Source organism: Pan troglodytes, chromosome 3, assembly GCF_028858775.2.
Source record: "Pan troglodytes isolate AG18354 chromosome 3, NHGRI_mPanTro3-v2.0_pri, whole genome shotgun sequence".
Lineage (NCBI taxonomy): Eukaryota > Metazoa > Chordata > Mammalia > Primates > Hominidae > Pan > Pan troglodytes.
In genome coordinates this window covers 109,162,047-109,183,590 of record NC_072401.2, presented here as the reverse complement: position 1 = coordinate 109,183,590, position 21,544 = coordinate 109,162,047, and the positions used below count along the sequence as shown (strand labels likewise).

The 21,544-nt window shown below is 41.2% G+C and overlaps 1 protein-coding gene across 3 annotated transcripts in view; it reads left to right on the top strand.

Annotated features, from left to right (window-relative positions):
- Positions 1 to 2,100: 2,100 nt before the first annotated feature.
- The window catches only part of PAPSS1 (3'-phosphoadenosine 5'-phosphosulfate synthase 1), a 107,193-nt gene continuing 87,749 nt past the window's right edge, over positions 2,101 to 21,544 (top strand). Inside the window, exon 1 of one of the 3 annotated variants that reach the window (XM_016951973.2) lies at positions 2,101 to 2,406. In XM_016951973.2, coding sequence (XP_016807462.1) covers positions 2,119 to 2,406 — 288 coding nt within the window. In that variant the 5' untranslated portion in view covers positions 2,101 to 2,118. Of the gene's footprint in view, positions 2,684 to 21,544 lie in introns of all 3 variants that reach the window. The other 2 variants (XM_063809714.1, XM_016951975.4) reach the window with 2 other exon arrangements.

Here is a 21,544-nt window from a genome sequence, read left to right as displayed (position 1 = left end):
TTACAAACACCTAGATTTAAACATATTTGATATATTTTAATATTTTGTAGTTCTAGTCCATTTAGTGCTTTAATTCTCCCATCTTTGACATGGAAAAATTTCTTTAAATTGGTTTCTGAGTCCTTTTGACATAATCCGAGTAGCTTTTGATAGCTTTTTGTTATGTTTCCTGTTTGATGTTTCTGGCTCATTTGCATGACCCATATCTGGAATCATGAATTTGGATGGACAGTATCAATGTAAACTTATGATATATTTTACCTTAAAAAAAAGTCTTTTACTAGAAATAAGGTCAAACTCACAGCAGTGAGCACTCCTAGAGCCAGATCGTTATATCTAAATACCATTTCCCTCTAATAAGAACCAGAACTCAGAGCAATGGCTAACTTCAGATGTGGCCCTATTTTCTCATATGAAGCTTGAGATCTTCTTCCAAGCTCATTCTTGTTATTGGCAGAATTTGAAATTATATTGAAATTCAGTTCTATGTATGAACCCCAGATTGAAATTCCCTAAAAAAAAGCTGAAGGGAACCATTCACATTTTAAGTAGTCAAGTAACAAGATCAGATTTCTGTTTCAGAAATACCGCTCTGACAGCAGGTGCAAGAATGGGGTGTGTGGCGGGGGTGTGGAGAGCGGCTGCACAGCTGGGAGGATGTCCAGTGAACGGGCTTAATGATAACTCAGGCTGGATATAGGGGAGGCCTAATTTAAGACAGTAGCAGTGGGGTAAATAGATGGAGGGCTGATTTGCTAGTCACTAACAGGCAGCAGCCTCAGGTCTTGGTGATGGGGGCTGATTTGCTAGTCACTAACAGGCAGCAGCAGCAGCCTCAGGTCTTGGTGATGGGGGCTAATTTGCTAGTCACTAACAGGCAGCAGTCTCAGGTCTTGGTGATGGGCGGGGTCAGGGGCGGAGGGCGGCTGTGTCACAGAGGGGCAGAGCTGCAAGCAACTCTCTTGGTGCCAGGGGCAAGCTGCGGAAAAGAGAACTCAGAGTTATGGGGGGTGTGGGGAAGATAACTCCTGGAGGAAACTCTGTCATGCCCCCAGCCCATCCTCCTACGAACTAGCCCTGGAATAATTAGGTGAATTTGAAAATGTCCTCCGTAGGCGGGAGTTCTATTCGGGGTTACCTGCGGCCTCCCCGGTCCTGGATTTCAGTCCTCTAGGTATTTCCTGAGTAGCTCTTAATAATACAGAAGCCCCTTTCCGGTGTAGGTGGGTAAGAAGCACTGCACAGAAATCTGATGCGAAGTGGGGCCTCCTAGCGGAGAGGGAGGCACCTTATAAGTAATCACTAATTCAGGTTGAGATATTAATTATTGATGTCAAGAAATCGGGCTTTTATATTTTTTTAAAAACTGTGTCTTGAGGCCAGGCGCTGTCGCTCACGTCTGGAATCCCAGCACTTTGGGAAGCTGAGGCGGGCGGATCATGAGGTCAGGAATTCGAGACCAGCCTGGCCAACATAGTGAAACCCCGTCTCTACTAAAAATACAAAAATTAGCCGGGCGTGGTGGCACACGCCTGTAGTCCCAGCTACTCGGGAGGCTGAGGCAGGAGAATCGCTTGAACCCGGGAGGCAGAGGTTGCGGTGAGCCGAGATCCTACTACTGCACTCCAGCCTGGGCGACAGAGCAAGACTCCGTCTCAAAAAAAAAAAAAAAAAATTGTGTCTTGAGTAGAGTTTTAATGTGGAGAATGAGCTGTTCGGTAAATCAATTCTTCCCTTTGCAAAGCTGTAAAACATTTAAAACATTTGGCCAGGGTGACATGGGCACAGAAGGGGCAGTCAGGAGGCCAGCAGCCAGGTCCGTGGAGGAGTAGCCAGAGGTGCAGGAGGCCGCGTCAGCGTCCTCCCAATCAGCCTCTGCTGAGGGAGAGCCGCGCGCGGCGAGCCGCGCACTCCCCTTGCCTTTCTCCCGGCGGCTGGTACTCGCTCTTAGAGATCTGCGCTAGCTCAGAACTAGGCTCGGTGCCGCAGAGGCACCTGAGGTTCCACGACTGCATTCCAGGCCCCGCCCCTTCATCGGGATCTGGAAGGAGGAGCGCCGTGCGCGCCCGCGCCGGCGCGAGCGCTGAAGCTCCGCCCCCAGTTTCTACCTCCGGTTCTATGCCGGCGTTTCGCCCTTCCCCACAGACCTCTGCCCCGGACCCATTTCCGAGGCGCGCCGCATGCGCCGCGCAACCCAGGCCACGAGCACGGGCGCGTGCGCAAGTCAGCGCGCGCCCGCCCCGACGCGAGGAGGCCCCGCCCTCCAGCCCCGCCCCGCTCGCTGGCCTGCCCTCCTGCTACCCTCCCGGCACAGAGAACCCCGGCTGCTCAGCGCGCTCCGCGGTCATGGAGATCCCCGGGAGCCTGTGCAAGAAAGTCAAGCTGAGCAATAACGCGCAGAACTGGGTAAGTTGGGGAGGAAGGCGAGACGGCGAGGAGCGGAGGGGCTGTGGGAGCAGCTCGTTCCGGAGCCGCCGCCTCTCTCCCGCCTCCTCCGCATCCATCCTTCCAGGAGCGCGGAGGTGGGTTCCGGGGCTGCGGCGCCTCCCGGCTGGGGCCGTGGGTGGTTGCGAGGCAGAGGGGCGCGGCGCAGGGTGGGGGTCTCGCCCTAGCTTGGCGCAGCGTGCGGTCCGAGCCACCGTTCGTGGGAAGAACGCCCCCCCTCCCCAGCGCCTCCGCTCAGGTAAGACCCCCAGGAAAATCCTTCACCCGTGAACTGGCGCTTGCTGAAACCTCCGGGTGCTGAAACCTGCGGCTGCAGAAACAGGAGCTTCCTGCATACCTTGGAGTGGCCTGAAGATCTGCAGAGGAGGCGGAGGCGGGCGCCTTCGACGCGTTCTTGGTTTTTCTTGGCTCTGCCAGTGCGGTTGGCCCAGGTTTGGGTCCATCTCCGTGTCTTTCCATTTCTGAGTTTCAGTGTGAAAGGAGAGTACCCAACAATGTGGTCATTCATGAGTTGAGACTGCCCTGAACTGAGGTTCTTTGTGTCTCTGTGTTAAATCGGAATGTTTAACAAGTAGGAGTTTGAAAGACTCCATTCCTGGTGACAGTCAGGTATGGGACCAGTCCTTTATAACGTTTAGTAACGACTGCCAGTTGACTTTGTAAAGTGCTGTGTCCTCATAACGTTGCTTACTTCCTTAATTTCTCTGTGATGAGAAAGAGCCTTATCTTCCTTTGTAAGTGTGTGGCAGGGAAGGGCCCATCTTTGGAGTCTGGAAAGGCACTGGTTTAAGTTGAGATGGAAATGTTATTTCACAGTCCAATGGAATAATAAGGTTTAAATGCAATGTCTCCCAAAACGTTACTTGCCCTAGATGAATCAAAGAAAAAAAAAAAAAGCAATTTCAGGCAAATGTTCTTTGGAAGTCATTAATATACCACATCTGTTGTTATTGTTATCATGAATTGTTCACTGATTCCTCTCTCCTTTTATTTAACTCTATAGATGGTAAGGAGGGGAAGGAGATTTAAAAGATGAATTAGAACAGTGGAAAGAGCGCTGGACTCCTGGCCTGGTCTCTCATCCCAGCTTTGCCATTTACTAGCTGTGTGATCTTGAGGAGAGTCACTTTACTTTTTCGAACCTCAGTTAACTTAAGGGTATAATAGTATGTACTTCACGGGATTGTTCTGCTGAACAAAGAAGACAGATCATGAATTTGAATGTGCGGTGAAACCACTGCCTTGAAACTCAGACTCAGTTTCGCTTCTGTTACCTTAAGGTATTTCACGGTTAGGGAAATAAGGTTGGCTTACTTGGGGTATTTACAGATAATTTCTGTTACATTGTCCATTTATGTACTCATTTATTTATTAACATTTGCCACATGGTGCGTATTCTATGTAGAGACTTGTGCTAGACATGGTGGTGAAAAATGTGGGACTTACTGCTTGCCTTCTGGTAGTTCATGGTTTGTGTTGGGGTTGTGACATTTGCCAAGTGGTGAATATGTCTTTGTGGTCCAGAGTGAGTGGCGTAAGACAGAAGTTTTATTGCAATTTAGAGGAGAGATTAGTTTCGCCTGGGCGTTTTGGGAGGGTTTATGGAGGATTTCAGATTTCTGAGTCAGAGGGGAACTGCGTGGATAAGTGTTGGGAACAAAAATTACTATTTTTTTTACTCCAGAAACATTGACGAAACTTGTTTGACTGCCCTGGAGAGTTTTTGTTGGGAAGTGGAGGTAAGGTTCAATAGGGAGGCTGGGGCTCCGTGATGCTCTTGTGTTTGGCTGCAGAGAAGACTTGATTCTATGGGGGATTTTTGATGGGGCTAGAATTTTAAATTTTCTGATCCTTGTAAATTTTTCTCTCCCTCATGGAACACCCATCATCTCTTCCTCTCTCATATTTAAATCATCTTAATAGGCACAAGTGTGAAGAACCCATATACCTTTAAAATTCCTATCACAGGATAAAATTGGTAATCCAGGAAGAATGTTCCGCTGAAGAAATGTAGACCCTGGTAGGACCCAGATGGGGAAGCCCTGGAGACCAGACAAGGTTATAGTAAGGTTTAAATGAATTAATAGATTTGAAGCCTGCCTGGTACATGAGCACTATTTATGTTCTTGTTAATTCATCCAGTGTGAGGGGCTGAAGGGCTGGGGTAAGGTGGCAGTGGGACTAGAGGAGTAGCTGCATTAAAAACATTTAAGGAAGAGTAGAGAGGACCGACTAGATTTAGGGGATGAAAAAGGGAGAAATGTTAAAAGATGATCCTGAAGTTTTGGTCTGGGAAGTGGGGAGAAAGGTTGTTACCTGTGTGGAAATTGGGAAGTAGGTTGGGCACGGGGGTAAGGGTGATATTAGTTAAACACAAAGGAGAGTTTAGTGTGTGCCAGGAACAGTTTGAAATGTTTTACCTATATTAGCCCATTGAGTTTTTGTTACATTTCTGAGGGTGAATATCATGAGAGACAGTGGTTAAAAGCAGGACCCTGGAGCTGACTGCCTGGGCTGAAATCTGGACTCCACTATTTATTAACTATGTAACTTTTGGTTTGTCACTTAATTTCTCTATGCCTCTATGTGCTTATCTGTAAAATGAGAATGATAGCCTCACAGGGATATTGTGACAATTAGAGTTAGCTCTTACTGTTATCATCCTCTATTACAATTAGCATTTGCATTTTATAGATGACGAAACTGAGGCACAGAGATGTCATGGAGCTTGTTAGTGCTGGACCCATTTTAAACCTGTTGCATTTGAGGGACAGCCTTAGTAGAGATAGTCTATAGAGGAAATATGAGCCATGTATATAATTCAACATTTACTAGATACCACATTAAAAAGTAAAAAGTAACAGCGAAATAAATTTCAATAATATATTTAACCTACTATATCCCAAATACTATCATTTCAGTGTTTTTTCAATGTTAATATAAGTTCAACACTATCATAATTAATAAAGAGTTATACAAATCTGGAGTTTTTTTTTACAGTTAGTAGACATTTCACTTCATACTATCCACTTTTCAAATAGTAGGGACATGTGGATAACATAGTTACAGAAATTGAGTTGTGCTGAGGTTGGAAGTAAAGGTTTCATAGTTAAATTTGAGTTAAAGAATATAAGGAAAGTAAATGTGAGACCAAATACTAAGCTTTGGATAATAGCTCCTGTTAAGGATTAGGTAAAGGAAGTGTACTCGTGGGAGACAATAGGCAAAGAGATGGGAAAATGTAGTCTTACAGCTCTGGGAAATGGTTAGAATTACAGGAAGTTAAAGTTGTCCATATACCTGTGAGAATAGTAAAGAAAAACCAAGAAATTAACTTGCTCTTGGAGCTGCCTCTTACTTCAGTCTGATAAAGCATCAGATATAATGAATATCATTTTCTATCCAATTGAATCTTTTTCCAATGGGACCAGTTTTCATCTGCCCTTGGGGATGTGTTAGTTGGGCTGAGGGAAATTTGGGACACTCAGTTCAGGCCCAGGTGTCATTCACCCATTTTGTAGAATCATATTGGGCTGAATCCCTGTTGGACCTGCCTTACAGTGGAGTAGTGTCCTAAAAGAAGCGTTTGAAACTGGGCGTGACATTAAGAAGCATATGCAGTCTCTGGTTTGCTTTTACATTCACCTTTCACAACTCCCTGAATTTCCATAGCTCCAGCCCAACTTTCTGTCCATATCATACATCCTCATGGTTTTACACAAGCCTTTCCTTCTCCCTGGGATGCCTGTTACCCTTTGTCAGGGGCTGAAATGTTTAGAGCCTTGGACCATTTTACCTTAACAAATGTGTGGCCCTCATAGGTACATATGTTCACTTGCTCGTGGGCTGAATTGTTTGTGCTCTTCTGCATTATGTTGCATTCTCTCTGCTGTTATGTATCTTGTGATCATACTTCATTATAGATGTTTTGTATCTACACCGAGCTTTTCCTGATATAACAGAATTGGGGATAAGGGGCAGATGCAAAGTAGCTCGGTAGCTCTGATATTGAAATCCTTAGATGATTCATTAGTATCTTACAAAAGCTTAAGTAACGGAATAAGCTCCATATGTGGGAGGATTCAGATTACGGTTTTGTCACTTACCATCTGGGTGATCTTGGGAACATTATTTAACTCCTTCATCTCTCAATATCCTCATCTGTAATGAGATAATAAAACATACCTCATAGTGAGGCTAATGGTGCATACCATATGGGGTTATAGTGAGGTTTAAAGAAGTTAATATATTTATAAAACTATGGTTCCTGGCACATGAGTACTATTCTTGTTCTTATTATTTATTAGCTCCTTAAATATTTAACACTTAAACTTTGTATGTGCCTTTGTTCCAGGTCCTGAGGATGCAGTGGTAAAAAGACAGAAAAGTGTCCTGTTTCATGGATATTACATTCTACCTGGGAGACAGTTAATTAAACCAAATAAATGAATGAAATAATTCTCCCTTTTACCAATTCTATCTTTCCCAAACAGCTTGTCTCCTTATATGTGGATGTTTTTCGTAGAAGGCCAGCAGCACATTCTGGATTTAGCTGAATACTCAGATGATACAAAAATGAAATAAGAACACAGAAGTGGAACAGACAGCCAAACAAGAGGCCAATGTACTTGTCCTTCAGAGGATTGGCCTGGGTGTGGTCAGGGGCAGGCGTTGGTCTTTTATTTCCCCCACCCCCAGGTTTAACAGAGAATTGATCTTTCTACCCTGGGAAGATGATACTAAAAAAATTGCCTGATGAAAAGGGAAACTTAAACTTCTACCAATAACAGCAATAAGACGAATGATAGTGAGGTCTAGATCTGTGTTGTCCGGTTCACGATCCACTTGTGGCAACTGAAATTTAATGAACATTAAGAAAGTAAAAAATTCTATTTGTTAGTTGCAGTAACCACATTTCAAGAGCTGTGTATGTGGTTAGTGGCCACAGGAATTGGACAGCACAGTATAGAACATTTTCATCATCTCAGGAAGCTCTATTGGACATTGCAGATCTAGATGTAGCTTTGTGATGGCTGCCATTTTTTTTTCCTACTTATCTGTGTGTTTATGTATTCAGGTATTTTTACTCTGTTCCCAAGAACAGGAAATTTCCAGAGTCAGTGGATACTTTGAAATTTTAGTTTTGGGCAGTTTTGCACCCTGGCTTCTGGTAGCGTGTCCAGCAGTATTAGCCTCCCCTTAGCGTAGTTGCTTCTTCAGATTTGAAGTGTCAATATGCTTCCCAGCCTGGGTATGTTACATAGAATTTTGAGGAGTAGTTCTCTATGCCAGTGGTTCTCAATCGTGAGATTTTACCAGCCCTAGGGGGCATTTGGCAATTCTGGAAACAATTTTGGCTATTCTACTTGCGTATGGAGGGGGATAATTCTTCTAACATCTATTGGAAAAGATTTCTTAAAAAATCTAAATTTCTAAAAAAAATTCTTAAATCTGAAATGCAAATGTAAAATCCAGTTGAAAAATCCAATTGATGTGGCATTTTTTTCCCCCATCAGCCTGGAAGTTGCCATTTCTTACTCTGAGATGGATCAGTTACTCATAACATACCAATAACAAGACAGGAAAACCCCAATCCTGAATTGTTTTGAAATCAGATTAAGTAATTAGTTCAAATGGAGGGAGTGATTTTTCTTTTTGGTATTAAGCGGTAGTAAAGAGAATGTTCTCAGGGAGACTATTGCAGTGGCTATAGAGACTTCTGCAGTGGAGTTTTGCCATAGGGGAGAGATTGGGCTCAGTTCCAAATACAGTAAGGAAAAGTGGGAATTTATGGTGAGGGAGCAGGGTGGGGGTCGGTGGATGGAAAATTACTAAGAGGAAAGATTAAGAATTAGGGAGTATTCTGACTAAAACGATTTAACAGGGTTCTTGCTGAAGGCAGGCAGGCCAAGGTGATCAGACATCATTGGGGGATGGTGCAGCTTGAAGACTTTGGTCAGCTATGGAGGATGGGGGATTTCTGCTAAAATTGGACTCTTGAAGACGTGCCCGAGGATAGGGCCCAGTTGAAAAAGGGTTCAGAAGGAGCCTGCCTAGTTTGATCAAGGAGAGAAATCTTGTCGGTGGTAATCGTTTCTGTGACATATCTTTTCCTAAAGACACAGTTGTTAAATTTTAACTGAATAATGATGGTGGAAATACCAGACATTATGTAGAGAAATTCAGTATCTGTCTTTGGATGAATGCAGCCATTGTGCAGACTGTTTTATTCTTCTCTCTAGTTACTTCGGTGCTTGCATACCTTCCCTCTGTCTTTGTCTTTCATATTTTTTTTTTCTTTTTTTTTTTTTGTTTGAGACAGAGTCTTGCTCTGTTGCCAGACTAGAGTGCAGTGGTATGACCTTGGCTCACGGCAACCTCCACCTCACTGGTTCAAGTGATTCTCCTGCCTCAGCCTCCCGAGTAGCTGGGACTACAGGTGTGCACCACCATGCCCAGCTAATTTTTGTATTTTTAGTAGAGATGAGATTTTACCATGTTGGTCAGGATGGTCTCGATCTCTTGACCTCGTGATCTGCCCACCTCGACCTCCCAAAGTGCTGGGATTACAGGCGTGAGTCACCATGCCCGGCCTGTCTTTCATATTTTTAAGTGTACAATTCAGTGGTTTTTAGTATAGCCAGAGTTGTACAGCCATCACCAGAATCTAATTTTAGAACATTTACATGTCCCCAAAAAGAAACCTTGTACCCATTAGTAGTCATTCCCCAGGCTCTGCATTTTCTCCTAGCCCCTGACAACCAATAATGTACTTTCTGTCTCTATGGATTATGCTATTGTGGGCTTTCCTAGAAATGAAATTATATAATCTATGGCCTTTTGTATCTGGCTTTTGTCACCTAGGATAATGTTTTCAAGCGTCATCCGTGTTACAACATGTATCAACTAGCCTGGCCAACATGGTGAAACCTCGTCTCTACTAAAAATACGAAAAAAATTAGCCACGCATGGTGGCATGTGCCTGTAATCCCAGCTACTCAGGAGGCTGAGGCAGGAGAATCGCTTGAACCGGAAGGCGAAGGTTGCAGTGAGCTGAGATCATGCCACTGCACTCCAGCCTGGGCAACAGAGCAAGACTCCATTTTGTATTTTTTTTTTAATAGTTCATTCATTATATGGTTGAAGAAAAAAATCCCATTGTATGGATAATAACACATCTTTTTTTTTTTTTTTTCTTTCCCGAGACGGAGTCTCGCTCTGTCGCCTGGCTGGAGTGCAGTGGCGCAATCTTGGCTCACTGCAACCTCTGCATCCCTGGTTCAAGCTGTTCTCCTGCCTCAACCTTGCGAGTAGCTGGGATTATAGGCACGTGTCACCACGCCCAGCTAATTTTTGTGTTTTGAGCAGAGACGGGGTTTCACAGTGTTGGCCAGGATAGTCTCGATCTCTTGACCTCGTGATCCACCCGCCTGCGCCTCCCAAAGTGCTGGGATTACAGGCATGAGCCACCACGCCCGGCCACATCTTCTTTATTCATCAGTTGGTGGACATTTAGGTTGTTCCTACTTTTTGGCTATCATGAATAAATGCTATGAACATTTGTGCATAAGTTTTTGTGGTTAGTCTTATGTGGTTTTAATAGTTAATTTCAACCTTTGAGGTGGACATTAGTGTATTTTGGCTGCCCAGTCTCTGAACCTCCCTTGTATGTGTGGTGAATGCCTCACTGTGTTTGTGTTAGGAGACAGGGTCTGTTACAGATTAATGATTTCTTTATTTACCTATGTATAACTAGTTCTTTTTATGAAATGTTTTTGTTTTTACTGTGTCCTGAGTGTCTGGAAAGGATCAAACAACAAATAATGAATGAACAGTTAGTCCCAGGCCCATTCTGACTTCTAGGAGTGTCTTAGGGCCGGAATTCCCAGCTGGAGGTAATGGAATGTAGGGCCCTTCCATTAAAGGTACTGATATAAAAACTATTAAATATTTAGAAGTTCTTTAATCTTTAACAGAATAGTTGGAGAGCCGTAATGTGTATGCAGAGTGTATGCATGACAGATGGTACTGATGAGATAAGCATGCTAGTAACTTAGTCCTGATTCAGGACGTCTGTGGTAGGGCCTGAGATTTGCTTCCTAACAAGCAGCCAGGCCATGCCAGTGTTGCCACAGAGCATATTTTGTAGTAGCAAAGTTTTAAGAGTAGCCTTTTCAAGTTGTTTTCTCAACATCCTCCAGGGATGTATGATCTTCACTTGCTTTTTTATCATTGACTTATTAATATTTAAAATATTAATTTCAGTTATTAGTTAACTCTGTGAACTAAAGGTTTTAATTATCAAGAACTCTGTGAACTAAAGATTTCTTTTCATTGTATTCTACAGTCTCTCATTTATCCATATTGTTGCGATCTCTACAGTTTCATCCATATTGTGTCTAGGGACATAAAAGAAACGTGCCTGTTACCATTTCAGGGATTTCTCATTGGAGGAATACACTGTTTATCAGTTTAGGGTGGGTGATAGGATGGATGAAAGATGTTGAAGTCCACAATTATGCTTAGTATTTGGTATATGCTTTGTGTCTTTATACATTTCACTTAAAAATGCACAATTCTTTATAAAATGATGAAAAATTCACAAAATATGAAATTCTCTAAGTAGCATCACAGAGAAGTTGATTTCCTTACAGGCAAGTGGATAAAATAACAAAACGGCCATGTGGAAATTAAGATGGGTCAAAAAGGGCCACTTGTGTCATTGATGAGGATGGAAGTTTGTAGTATGTACAGAAAATGCATACCACAAATATCAGAGGACATGCAATATTAGCCTAGTGACAGGATTGTTAGTCATTTAGTTCTAAATGTAGTAAATATTAAATGGCCTTGCAATGAATTATTCCATTTCTGCTAGATTTAAGATTTCCGAATATCAGTCATCATTTCATTTGCAAGTTACACAGAGAAAACAAACCATACTTTAAAATAAATGTCTTGTATCTAACTTTTATGAGTACTAACTAGTAACAAAGGAGGTTGGGCATTGTGGAAAATATGGATAATTGTAACTCATTGTAAAGAACATGGCTGTGCTTTGGTCAAGGATAGGTTGAGGCAAACGTCCAGAATGACTCAGCGAGTTTACAGCGCAGGTATATAACTCCACTTGTTATCACAGCCATGTAGCCATAACATGAGAAGGTTCATCATTTGGCTGTAAGCCACTATTGTTTGTAAAAGGTATAATTGCCTTGCTGACATTGTATGGGTACGCTTGCACCCAGAGAAGGAGAGAGAGAGCCAGAGCTGTCCATCTTTGCAGATGGACAGGAGCGAGCCAGGACACAGCTCGTCTTGCTCACACCCAGAGAGAGAGAGAGAGATTTAAGCTGCTGACCCTGAACGGAGAGCTGGCCGTGTAGCTATGTGTGGGAGCTGCTGGACTAAGCAATCAAGACAAGGCAAACAGTGTGAGAGAGCTAATGTGAGTGAGCTGCTGATGAGAGAGCTGCTGAGTAAAACTACCTTTCACCTGCCTATGCCCCTGAGTGTTCTTTCAGCTATCTGCTCATCCACTTACTCCCTTCAGACCCCAGCATGAGCTGGAACCTGACCCCGAGCAGGACACTCATAGTCCTTGACCTACTTTCTAGGAAATAATATATAGGCACAAGAAGACAAATAAATGTGTTAATGGTACATAAATAACAAAAGAATGATATGGGCAGTAAATGTTATAGGGACTTCCTAGGTACACATACTTACACTGAGCCAGATATACATATATATATATTTTTCTACAAAGCACCCAGACTATTAAGTAAGAAGCACTAAGCTTGGTTTCTCTCTCCTGTGTATGGAAACTAGGGCACCGAAGACTCAGTATAGAAATGTACTTTAAAAAATAATTCCAACCCAGAAAGCCAAGAATAGAAATTTAGAGGTGGAAGGAAGTAACTCATTCTCAACCCTTAATGAGTCATTAATGTCATGTTTCCTCAGCAGAATTATAGAAAGGATTTGGCTGAAGTGGGTGCAGAAGGAAGGAAAGGGGAAGTAGAAGAAGATTACATGTATAAGTGGCTGTGGAGTCTAAAAATTCAGGCCTAAGTCTACCACTTTGCAATTCTGTAACCACCCAATGCGTTCATTTTGCCTGCTGCCCACAGGCAAATTTATCAAGACAGGGTAATTGCAATAGAGAAAGAGTTTAATTAATGCAGAGCCAGCTGAACAGGAGACTTTTATTATTGAACAAATCAGCCTTCCTCAAAATTTAGAGGCCGGAGTTTTTTAAGGATAGTTTGGTTGGCAAGGCAATGGGTGCAGCCAGTTCGTTGGGGATGTAATCATAGGGGTGTGGAAGATAGTCCTAGTGTGTTAAGTCCACTTCTGGTTGGGAGCACACAGGTGGTTGGTGGGTCCAGGTGGAGCCATTGAGAGTCAGAAATGCAAAAACCTGAAAAGACATCTCAAAAGGCCAATCTTAGGTTCTACAATAGCGATGTCATCTGCAGGAGTAACTGGGGAAGTTGAAAATCTTGTGACTTCTGGAATAGTGGCTGGTAATCATTTATGTTTACACCTTGGGAGAGTTCAGGCTCCTTTCATCTCCTAACCTGGTGGTCTTTTATTCGCTTTAAAAGATGGTTTACTTTTGGGGAAGTACTATTATCATTTAAACTAAAAGCTAAATTTCTCCCAAAGTTAGCTTGACCCAAACCCAGCAACACCTAAGGGCAGTTTCGAGGTTAAAGGCAAGTTGGAGGTTGGTTAGATCAGATCTTTTTCACTGTTAACAATTTTCTCACTTATAATTTTTGCAAAGGCTATTTCAATTCCAGTAGTTTTATAAAAGTGCTCTTTGATTTACTTTGAAAAATTGGGAGGTAGGACAATGTGGCAATTTTTTTTAAGTTTATTTTTTAATATGAAAAATATTCTTAAAAACTTTAGCTGAATTAAATTTAAAAGAGTTTGAGCAAAGAACAATTCGTGAATCAGGCAGCCTCCTGAGCCAGAGTAGGCTCAGAGGCTCCAGTGCAGCCACATGGTAGAAGATTTATGGACAGAAAAAGGAAAGTGGTGCATAGAAAATGGAAGTGAGGTCCAGAAACAACTGGATTGGTTATAGCTCAGCATTTGGCTTATTTGAACATGGTTTGAACAGTTGGCCACATTTGATTGGCCAAAACTCAGTCATTGGCACAAGGGTGGATACAGTCTGTTTATGTCTTCAGCTAGGTTAGTTTACTACATATGGAGAAACCTTTAGGCTGAACTTAAAATATGTAAAAGAGGTAGCTTTAGGCTTAACTTGATTTAACAATATCAAACATACATAAACCAAAAAAAAATCTCCTTATATCCAGAGTACTATGTTTGCTGCCAGAATCTTTTTAAATGTAGGAGGCAAGAAACTGAGGGAGCATTCTTTTTAGAGATTAAAACAGACGGTCTCTACTTACCCTGTCTGTATTTTTTCTCAACCATATTCTCAGCAGTTGATAGCTTGACAGATAATTTTTATGCATTCTAGCTTGATTTGATAAGAAAAGCAGAAGATATTTTACAGAGCCCAAATCAATTAAAATTCATTAGATATATGTTTCTTCTTGTCTATAAAGAGTGAAGTAACTTGGAAAAATCTTCAAACAAAATGACCAAGCCAAACAGGTTCTACCAGTATAGGCAGCAAAATGTGTATAGCACCCTCTGCAATTCCCTTTTAGCAGAGACTTTAGCTCCCTTTTCCTCCTTAGCCAGTATCAATGGGAGCTAAAGCTAAAGAGGTGCCACTGCTTCTCAAGATATACAAATGTCTACTTCTGAAGCCCTCTTTTTTAAGTTCTTGGAAATGTAGAGCTGGTAAGTTGTATTTGCTTCATCAGTTTATTGAAAAGAAATGAATCAGTTTACAGTCCCACCAACAGTGTAAAAGTGTTCCTATTTCTCCACATCCTCTCCAGCACCTGTTGTTTCCTGACTTTTTAATGATTGCCATTCTAACTGGTGTGAGATGATATCTCATAGTGGTTTTGATTTGCATTTCTCTGATGGCCAGTGATGATGAGCATTTTTTCATGTATTTTTTGGCTGCATAAATGTCTTCTTTTGAGAAGGAAACCATCATTCTCAGTAAACTATCGCAAGAACAAAAAACCAAACACCGCATATTCTCACTCATAGGTGGGAATTGAACAATGAGATCACATGGACACAGGAAGAGGAATATCACACTCTGGGGACTGTGGTGGGGTGGGGGGAGGGGGGAGGGATAGCATTGGGAGATATACCTAATGCTAGATGACGAGTTAGTGGGTGCAGCGTACCAGCATGGCACATGTATACATATGTAACTAACCTGCACAATGTGCACATGTACCCTAAAACTTAAAGTATAATAAAAAAAAAAAGAAGAAAAGAAATGAATCTACAGACTCATTACAATTTTTTGTAAGTGATTATTAAATATGTAAAAGTATTTTATTGGAAATAAAGTATTAATAGTTATTGTGTAAATAATTATTGTTAATGAGATGAGTAGATGGGAAGGGGTGCAGCTTTTGTGGCATACCTATTAAAAAGAATTGTCAAATTGTCCCTTTGGTCCCAGAGGATTTTTCAGGTAATGGTAATGATGATAATAAGATTCAGATGTGTGGGAGATGGCATTTCTACTGTACAGGATTGTGAAGGGGAAGGTAGGAAAAGAGATCCTTAATCTCATGGAAGTTGAAGATTTGGATAGAAATTTAATTCCTTAAAAGTCAAATCTGTGTCTTGGTGGAGGTCAGCAAAATGACAGAATGGGACTTCCCAGTGCTTGTCTTCACACAGAAACATTAATTGAACAACTATTCTTGCACAAAAATACTTTAATAAGAGCTAAGGAAACCAGGTGAGAGATGACCGCACCTGGATGTAGCAGAGAAATCAGAAAAAACACATTGAAGAGAGTAGAAAGAACAGTTTTACATGACCTATGTTACTGCCCCCAGCCTGCAACCTCAGGCAGCACATGTGGAGAAAGATACCCTTTGCTTAGGGGAGGAAGAGGGCAGTAAGCAAAAGATTTTGCCTCGGAACCCAACACCAGGCCCACCTCAGTGAAACCCAGTGCAAGGCAGGCCCACATAGCCCCAGACTCCAGGATGGTACCCATGGAATGAGCGTCCAAGCCTACCCTGGTACTAAGCAGGATTCTGCATCCCAAGGTTCCAGCTCCTCCAACCTCCACCACCAGGCCAGACCCAATTGATGCAAGTTTTAGACTTGTCTTAGGGCCAGGCTGGCCCCAGTGGCCCTGGGCTTAGAGCTACCTTTAGTACCAGGCTGGCTGTCACAGGCAGGCACCTGTGGATACAGGCTTCAAGCTGTCCCAGCTTCAGGCCCTCTCCAGGTTTCAGACCAGCTGAGAGCCAGGTTGGCCCACACAGCCCTGGGCTTCAGGTCTGCCCCAGTACAAGGCCATTCCCTGTAGCCCCACCCTCCAGGCTGGCTACTGCAACCCCATACTTAAGAGATCCAAAGTTTCAGGACCATCCCAATACATCCCAGCACTATACCAGCTCCCATTGACCCAGGCTGTAAGACCATTTCTGTGGACCCAGGTTCCAAGCCAGCACCCATATGCTGAGCATCTAGGTCAGCTCCCATGGCTTCAGGGCAGGTCCTGTGATTCTAGGTAGGCTTCAGACCAACCACTGTAGACCTAGGCCTCCACATCCGCTCCAGCACCAGCTGAGCTCTGCCTACCTGCTGACCCAGATACCAGGCCAGCCTCCCTGAGGACTCCAGCAGCAAACCTGCCTGTGCACCATGCCAGGTGGCCTCCCCAGATTGGACAGGCTGACTGGTGAAGTGCTTCCCAAATAAAGCCAGTCTACAAAGACTGGAATAAGTCCCTACCTCTTCATTGTACAGATATTGATATAAGACAACAAGAAATGTGAAAAAACAAGGAGACTTAATACTACCAAAAGTATCAAAATAACCTTCCAGTAGCTGATTCAAAAGAAATGGAGATACATGAACTGCCTGAAAAAGAATTAAAAAATAATTGTTTAAGGAAGCTCAGCAAACCTCAATAAAATAGAAATAATTCAGTGTATTCTGGAAAACAACAAATGACTAACATGAGAAATTTAACAGATTGAAATTATTAAAAAAATCAAAAATTCTAGAGCTGAAAAATTTAATGAATAAAATGAAAAATGCAATAGAGAGCATCCATAGAAGCACTGATCAAGCAAAATAATTGTACTTGAAGACAGATTTCTTCCATAGTTAGAGGAGGAAAAAGAAGAATGAAAAGTAATGGAGAAAGCTTACAGGATTTATAGGACAGCATCAAAAGTACAAAAATCGAGGTATAGGAGTTCAAGGAGAAGAGAAAGACAAAGGGTTACAAAGCTTATTTAAATAACAACAGAAAACTTTCCAAATCTGGGGAAAGGTATAAATAAGTACAGGAAGATCAAAAGTTCTAATCAGATTCAATCCAAACAAGACTACCTCAAGACATATAGTTAAACTGTCAAAAATAAAAGAGGATTCTGAAAGCAGCTAGAGAAAAGCAAATCACATACAAGGGAGTTCCAAAAATGCTAGCAGCAGACTTTTCAGCAGAAATTTTGTAGTCCAGGAGAGACTGGGTTGACATGTTCAAAGTGTTGAAGGAAAAAAACCCTGCCAACGAAGAATACTGTATTCAACAATGCTGTAATTCACAAACACAAACGTACAGACTTGCCTAGACAAAGCTAAGGGAGTTCATCACTACCAGACATGTCTTAAAAGAAACACTAAAGGGAGTTCTCCAAGCTGAAATAAAAGGATGCTAATTAGTAACATGAAAGTATAAAACTCACTGGTAAAAGTAAGTCCACAGTCAAGTTCAGAATTAATATTGTAATTGTCGTGTGTCAATACTTTATATCTCCGGTATGAATGTTAAAAGACAATTAACAATAGTGACAATAATTTGTTAAGGGATGTCTTCACTGTTGAGTTCTACCAAACATTTAAAGAAAGATTAATGCTAGTCTATTAGTTCGTTTTCACACTGGTGTAAAGAACTCTCTAAGACCAGGTAAACTATAAAGAAAAGAGGTTTAATTGACTCACAGTTCTGCATGACTGGGGATGCCCCAGGAAACTTATAATCATGGTGGAAGGTGAAGAGGAAGCAGGGCACATCTTGCATGGTGGCAGGAGAGAGAGAACAAGGGGGGAAGTGCCACACTTTTGAACTATCAAATCTTGTGAGAACTCACTATCACGAGAGCAGCATGGGAGAAAGCACCCCCATGATCCGATCACCTCCTACCATGTCGCTCCCTCCACAATGGAGATTACAGTTCGAGATGAGATTTGTGTGGGGACACATAGCCAAACCATATCACGATTTTTTCTCAAACTCTTCCAAAAAATTAAAGAGGGAATACTTCCAAATTTATTTTATGAGGCCAGCATTACCTTGATACCAAAGCCACAAAAGGACACTAGAAGAAAAGAAAATCACAGGCCAGTGTCCCTGATGAACATAGATGTGAAAATCCTGAACACATAGTAGCAAACTGAATTATATAGCACATTAAAGGATCATTCATCCTTATCAAGTGGGATTTATTTCAGGGATGCAAGGATGGTTCAACATAGGCAATTTTTTCTCTTTTTTTTTGAGGTGGAGTTTTGCTCTTGTCACCCAGGCTCGAGTGCAATGGCATGATCTTGGCTCACTGCAACCTCCGCCTCCTGGGTTCAAGCAATTCTCCTGCCTCAGCCTTCTGAGAAGCTGGGACTACAGGTGCACGCCACCATTCCCGGCAAATTTTTGTATTTTTAGTAGAGATGGGGTTTCTCCACATTGGCCTGGCTGGTCTCAAACCCCTGACCTCAGGTGATCCGCCTGCCTCGGCCTCTGAAGTGCTGGGATTAGTGGTGTGAGCTACCATGCCCAGCTAACATATGCAAATTAATAAAGGTGATGCACCACACTAACAGAATGTAGGGCAAAAAACCTATGATCATCTCAATTGATGCAGAAAAATTATTTGAAAGAGTTCATTAACCTTTTATGATAAAAACTCTCAACAAATTAGGAAAAGAAGGAATGTACTTCAACACAATAAGGGCTACATATTTCAAGCCCACAACTGACATCATACTCAATGGTAAAACAGGAAAAGTTGAAAGCTTTCCCTCTAAGATCAGGAGCACAACAAGGGTGCCCACTCTTACCACTTCTATTCAGCATAGTACTGGAGGTCCTAGACAGAGCACTTAGACGAGAAATAAATAAAAGGCATCCAAATTGGAAAAGTAGAAGTTAAATTGTTCCTGTTTGCAGATGACATGGTTTTAAATAATATGGAAAACCCTAAAGATTTCACCAAAAGACTGTTAGAATAAATAAATTTAGTAAAGTTGCAGAATACAAACTCAACATTAGAAAACTAGTAGTGCTTTTATATTCTAACATTGAAGTACCTGTAAAAGAAATAAGAAAACAATCTCATTTATAGTTGCTACCAGAAAAATAAAATACTTGGGAATACATTTAACCAAGGAAGTAAGAGACCTGTATACTGAAAAGTGTGAAACATTGATGAAAAAAATTGAAGACAGAAATAAAAGGAAACATTATATGTATTCATGGATTGAAAGAATTAATATTGTTAAAATGTCCATACTACTTAAAGTGATCTACAGATTCAATGCAATCCCTATAAAAATTCCAAGGATTCTTCGCAGAAATAGAAAAAGCAGTTCTAAAATTTGTATGGAACCACAAAAGACCCCAGATAACCAAAGCAATCTTGAGCAAAGATAACAAAGCGGGAGGTATTAACATTACTTGACTTTAAAACACACTCTGAAGCTATAGTAATCAAAACAGCATGATACAGAAACAAACATATAAACCATAGAACAGAGCAGAAAGCCCAGATATAAATACGTGCATTTATATTTAATTGATTTTTGACAAAGTTGCCAATAATACATGATGGGGAGAGGACAGTCTTCAAAAAATGGTGTTGGGAAAACTGGATATCTGTGTGAAGAAGAATGAAGTTAGACCCTTATCTCACCTCATATAAAAAAAACTCAAAGTGAATTAAAGATTTACATGTAAGATCAGAAAGTCTAAAACTGCTAGAGGAAAGTAGGGAAAAAGTTTTATGACACTAGTTTAGGCAGTGATTTTTTTTTTTTTTTTTGGATATGACTCCAAAAGTACAGGCAACAAACATGAAAATAGACAAATGGGAGTACATCAAATAAAAATTGTCTCCACAGCAAAGGATGCAATCAACAGAGTGAAGAGACAACCTACAGAATGGGAGAATATATTTGCAAACCATACATCTGATAAGGGGTTAATATCCAAAATAGGAAGCCAAACAACTCAATGGCAAGAAAACAATGCAATTAAAAAATGGGCAAAGGATCTGAATAGACATTCCTAAAAGGAAGATAGACAAATAGCCAACAGGTATATGAAAAAAGGCTCAACTTTTCTAATCATCAGGGAAATGCAATTAAAACCACAATGAGCTATCACCTCACACCTGTTAGAATGGCTGTTATAAAAAAGACAAAAGTGTTGGTGAGGATGTGAGAAAAGAAAATCCTAGTATGCTATTGTGGGAATATTAGTATAGCCATTATGGAAATCAATATGGAGGTTCCTCAGAAAATTAGAAGTAGAACTACCATATGATCCAGCAATCCCACTACTAGGTGTATAATGAAAGGATGTGAAATCAGTATGTAGAGTAGATATTGGCATTCTCATGTTAATTGTAAATTACAGCACTATTTACCATAGTCAAGATATGGAATCAGCTTAAGTGTTGATCAATTGATAAATGGATTAAAAAAAAAGTGGTATTTTACACAGTGGAATACTATTCAGTCTTAAAAATTATACAAATCCTTTTGTTTGTTACCACATGGATGATAAAATGTTAAGTGAAATAAGCCAGGCACAGAAAGAGAAATACCATATGATCTCACTTACATGTGGAATCTAAAAAAGTTGCACCTGTAGAAGTAGAGAGTGAATGGTGTTTATCAGGGACTGCGAGGTTTGGGGTCGAGTGGGGGTCGAGGAGGATGGTTGGAGGAGATGTTGGTCAAAGGGTACAAAATTTTATTTAGATACAAGGATTAAGTTCAAAAGATGTATAACATGGTGATGATAATAACAATGTATTTCTGAAAATGCTGCTGTGGACATATGTATGTACAAGTTTTATGTGATCATATGTTTTCATTTCTTGTGAGTATAATGTAGGCATGGGATTGTTTGGTCATATGATAACTCTGTATTGAACATTTTGAGGGGCTGCTGTTTTCCAAAATGACTGTACTATTTTCGCAACAACAAATATATGAGGATTCCAATATTTCCATATCCTCCCCAGTACTTGTTATTATCTGTCTTTATTACAGCTATCCTAGTGGGTGCAAAGTGATACCTTATTGTAGTTTTGATTTGCATTTTCCTGGTGGCTAATGATGTTGAATATTATTTAAATAATGTGTCTTATTGACCATTTGTATGTTTTCTTTGGAGGAAAGCCTGTTCAGATACTTTGAGGCCTAAGTAATTTTATGCTTTTTTTTTTTTTTTTTTTGAAGCAGCTTTGGGAGAACATGAAGTTATAACCAGTACATTCCACTTTTTTCATTTCAGAAGTAGCTATCTCATGATACCCATAGGCATCTCTTTCACACTTTCTTTGGGAGTCTACTCAAATGTCACCTTCTTAGCATTTCTTGATTATCCTCTCTAAAGAGGCACTCTGTTTCCTTTTTTACCCTATGTTATTTTTCTACAGTGCACTTATCACTCTCTGATGTTGTAGTTAAGTTTTATTGGTTTACATTGTTCCCCAGTGGGATGTAAGCTAATTGAGGGTAGTGACCTTGTTTTGCTCACTTGGCATACTAGTAGGGCCTCAGTAGATACTACCTGAATGGATGAACGAATAAATGAATGTGTGAAAGGACTAGGCTCTGGAGTCTGCCACTCACTAGTTTTGGGATCTCCGGCAAGTTATTTACCATTTTTCAGATTTAAAATCTTCATCTGTAAAACCTTAGTAGTAAGAGTACCTATGTC